We start from the raw sequence: 5,054 nt of genomic DNA on the forward strand, positions 1-5,054 counted from the left end.
CACAACACTAGATATAAGCAAAATATTAATATACTTGTACCAAATCTTAACAAAGTATTTGGTCAAAGAAGCATTTTATATACTGGTGTATATTTATTTCGTTCACTAAATATCAATATAAAAAATAATAAAGATGTCAAGCATTTCAAAAAATATATAAAACAATTAAATTTATCAAATGTGTAATTTTTATTTTTTATTTTTTAAAAATATCACCAGTTATTTATATAAATTAATATTATTATTATTATTGTAAATTTATTATATTTATTTACGTCTCTTCGTACTTATGTTTTAATTATTAATTATCAATTATGTTAACTTTATTATATATCTATATTATTATAATCCTATTCTATTAACTAATTAGTAATAAAAAAAAAAACCACATTGTATATATTTATTTCATCTATAAGAACTGAGCCCCCAGCACAAGCTTTGCTTAAAGGGGGTACTGCATTATATTAATCTAAATTTTGTAAAATAATTGTATGATATCCTTATGTTGCAAAAATAAAATTATTATTATTATTATTATTATTATATAGGTACTACGATCTCATACACATATTTGATATTTAGTATAATTATTATTCAATTTTTTTTTTTAAATCACGTCAATTCTTGTAATTTTACAAATTAAAAATATAACACGCTATACAATTTTCTATTTTCCTCATTGAGTAGACGTTATAACAAATAAATACGTATTGCATACATCAGTGTTTAAAGCTGTTATAAAAAACATAATGGTATTATTTTAAGACAAAGACAATACTCGTTATCCTTTTTAGATTTTCAAATGTGCAATTAAATTAATTACTTACAGGAGTTAGTTGGCCAAATCCCATTGGCCAATAAGATTTATTAGCGTACGGGTCGTTTGTATAAGTACGCTCAATTGACCGATCGCCGTGTCTGTACAACTAAATAATATTTAAGAAATCGTCTTTAGTAATTATTATTCTGAAATAATAATTAAATGTTGATAAACATAATATAATGTAAAGTAAGAATATTAATTATATGTTTCAATTTTCATAACATTGAGAAATTATTATTGAATATATTTTGTCAGAATAATAAGAAATTATAAATAACAAACAAAATTCCACGATCATTTTAAAAGAGTAGAAGACGTAAATAAGTATGAAATACGGATCTTTTTCAATCATTGTCAACAGTGTAAATTAGTTAGGTCATTGTTGTGTATAAATTTATAAATTAGTTATACAGAAGTACTAATAGGTACATAATATACTATAGACTAGGTGCAATATATTATATACAATATACATAGATAATAGAAACATGAATGAGACTTCACAGATTGAGGTAACAATATTTTTGCGTTCGTAGTGATAACAAACTGAGAGCAGGGGCGTATTTACGGGGGCGGATATGGGGACAAATCCTCCCCCATGGCTCTTTAAATACATGTATATTATTATATTATAATTATTACATCATAATCTGTAAGCTAAAATTCTTGTCATCCACCCCCTACAAAAAATACTAAATACGCCACTGACGGAGGCTGTTTTTTGTTTACATTTTTGTAAAATATGATTAATATATTGATTATATAATATAATATATTGATAGTCGAATAGTTGATACTCAACAGTCAATATATATATAGGTATACACTTATTTCGCTTCAATCGAAATCATTTATCACCGCTGATAAGATGTTATGTCCTATCCATATTTGTATTATCTATGTGTATAATATATATTATACATTTTTTATAGTATTTTATACTATTAAGATAATTTTAATTGTTTAAATATATCATTATCCTAATCCGGTAATAGGTACCTACATAATATGTTGATGGTAACAATATGCCTATGACCTATGCCTGTATGGCTGTATGCTCGCTTTTCCACCCAAATGATTTATTGGCGATTGAAAGCTTGTCAATTATCAGGCTGGTGGGGGGTGGATCTGTAACGGGGAACATGTAAAATAACATATAAATGATACACAGCGTCCCCGTTACATATTAGCACTTTCAATCGCCAATACATTTTTTAATTCCCAAGTAATTGTAATTATATGATTAGGTATGGTTTTTCAGTTGTAAAAATAATATAAACTATAATAATATCCAATAGGAACAACTGCAGATTTGATGATATTCAAAATTTAAACACATAAATACAATTTTTATAATTTAAATTTTCGTTACCGGATAACCGATTACATAGTAATCATTATTATAATTATTTATGCATATGAATATCATTAGATTATACATACTAGTGTGGAAAATACAAGATGTCCGTATTCATAAGCCAAAGGATCCACGCTGATAATTTTTCCAATATTGCATATAAATATTATTGTTCCCATAGTTAATTTATTCATATTTTCAAACGGTCGCAAAGTTTGGTGTTGTAAAAAAAAATATATATAAAAATACCTGAATACTATGTTTGTATAATGACCAATAATGTCAGAACTCACTGATCAGGCAGTAGTATTATATACGTAACAATGATTATAATATGAACTGACCAAAATATTACATACCTATACGTACAAACAAATAGAAATACCTAACCATTTAATTACTATAATAATATTATAAACCGCTTTTAACCGTTATGATTTACTCCGTGGTTAGTATAAAAATAATATTATATTAAGTTCTATGCGATCATTGATTTAAATTATAAACTAACAGATTTTCTGAGACAGTTGTCTAAGAATATATTTTATCATTTAATTAGCTTATATTATCAACAAATACTTATATGCTTTATGTAAATATGTAATGCACTATGCACTATATATTTATCCACTTAATTCATTTTAAATGATATCCGACGTCCATACAGCATATAACAGTGTTATTTTTTTTTTAAGTAAACGATTTTTTCAGAAATTAATTGTTTTATTATTATTGAAATATTATCGAGCTACCTACTATTAATTTAGATACTTAATAATGACCCGACAGTTGACGATTACAAAATGACTTATAGTCATAGGCGCAAATAGGGGGGGGAGGCTTTAGGGGCTAAGCCCCCCAAAAATGTCCAAAGCCCTCCCAAACATTTCCTACATTTTCTTTTAAACTTATTCAATATTATCAAAGTAAGGCCCTATTAGCCCTATTAGCCCCCCCAAATCTCAAACGCTATTTGCGCCTATGCTTGTAGTAAATATTAATAGTGATACAAACACGTGTACCTATATAGCAAAATACTTTTAAACTTGTATTTAAATACTAAACCGAATAAATCGAATAAATACAACATACAAAATACATGGTATTAATAATACAAATGAAAAAATAGATATACGAATATTAAATATTAAATAGAATTATGTTATTAATATTATTAATACTATAAGTAGTTTTTAAGCTATTTAAAAATATTATATTTCAATTAACCCCCTCCTGACTTTTTTAAAGCTGTGCCTATTACAAGAACTTAATATTCCATAGAGAATATTTTGTATATCTCTGCTTTTAATTAAGCATATTGCCGCACGATCGGTTATCTTCACTATTATATAATATCATTAATTGGCCTTCGTAGCTATGTTCAAATATCACGCATTATTATTATTATTATATTATATATTTCATTACATTATGTCATATTTCGTGTTCTTATTTACATATAAATACCTACAAATAAAAAATTAAATTAAAAAATATATATCTATACACCTATAAAGTTTATAATAATGCCAACAGATAGTGATTAAGGATAATAATTAAGAAGATAGTAGAAATTAATTACAGAAAAGTATTTAGAACTGTTGATATGAGGGAAACGAGCGGCCGAGCGGGCTAATGATAGAATTTAAGCCTCAAACGAATCGGGATAAAATATAGAGAATATATGGCGACTAAATTAATCCTTATTGTTAGTTATGTAATGAATTTTAATTGTCTGTAATAAATTGTAGTACATTTAATATGCATATGAAATTAACTTTTGATGAAATAATTTAAGTTTTCAATGTTTAAGATAAATATTACTTCCTGCAGCTTACGGCAATTTCAAAGTATATAATATTGATACAAAGCATAAATTATATTCGAGGTTTTTATCGTAATAAAGAAACCACAAAATATTAGTTTTACATAAGTTTATTAACTCGCGCCAAAAATATTTCCGAACAACGTTATTTTAGTAATTTTAACGTTGAAACATTTTTTTAGGCTGTCAATTAATTTTTTTTATTGTAAGATTGTGCAAGTTAATAATGTCAAACAATAATTCTTTAGATAAATCAGATATTTGGTATAAGATCAACTAATGAGAAATAAACATTTTAGTAACCATATTTTATACTTATACTTTTATAGTTTTATGGATAACGACGTATATAATATAATACACTTAATATATATTATTTTAATTTCCCTTAAAAACATTTTTATTGAATAATCATTATTATGTACAATATAAATATTTTTTCAGCTAATGGCCATAGATGCCGGGCTTAAGATCAAAAAAAAAAAAAATATATATTTTATTTGTTTTCTAATAACTATTCAATTTTCAAATAATTGTAGGTACAAATATATTTTATGTACTTCAAAATGCTTCAAACTACTACCTGAAGGTGTGAATAATTTCGTGGTGTAAAAAGTTCAGGGGCGCCATTTGGGGGGCAGGGTGTGCACTCGCACACCCTGTAATTTTGTTGTCCACAATTGGCCTAGGCCTAATTAATACTATGGCCAGATGGCCTTCAGTTTGCCAATCTTTAATTGTGCATGCACCGCTACTATTCACTGATAATCATAAATAATATTATAATATTGTGTTCTTTAATTTGATAATTGATAAAATGATATCGGTATCACTTTATCCACTGGCACACACAAATATGTGTAAATGGTAAGTGGCTACTGACAGGAGCGGACTGGCTATTTTTGGCCTGGGTGCAAAATTAATTAGGGGCCCGTAGTTTTTTTTCAAACCTACTTAAATTAGGAAAGAGCCCTTAGTTTTAAAAGTAAATATAAAAAAAAATTAAGAATAACATGTTGTTTATTTGTAAAGATGTTGAAATATGTTAT

At 26.2% G+C, this 5,054-nt stretch overlaps 1 protein-coding gene across 5 annotated transcripts in view; it reads right to left on the minus strand.

Moving 5' to 3' along the window:
• LOC100168134 (testicular acid phosphatase homolog) overlaps positions 1-1,023 on the minus strand; it is a 14,559-nt gene extending 13,536 nt beyond the window's left edge. For all 5 annotated transcript variants that reach the window (XR_003839044.1, XR_003839042.1, XR_003839043.1 and 2 more), the window contains exon 1: positions 828-1,023. Coding sequence is in view for 2 of the 5 variants with exons in the window: in XM_029487309.1 (XP_029343169.1) it covers positions 828-851 (24 nt within the window). In the remaining 3 variants the exon portion in view is untranslated. The remainder of the gene's footprint in view (positions 1-827) is intronic.
• Positions 1,024-5,054: the final 4,031 nt, after the last annotated feature.

This window comes from Acyrthosiphon pisum, chromosome A1 (assembly GCF_005508785.2).
Source record: "Acyrthosiphon pisum isolate AL4f chromosome A1, pea_aphid_22Mar2018_4r6ur, whole genome shotgun sequence".
In the NCBI taxonomy this organism is placed as follows: domain Eukaryota; kingdom Metazoa; phylum Arthropoda; class Insecta; order Hemiptera; family Aphididae; genus Acyrthosiphon; species Acyrthosiphon pisum.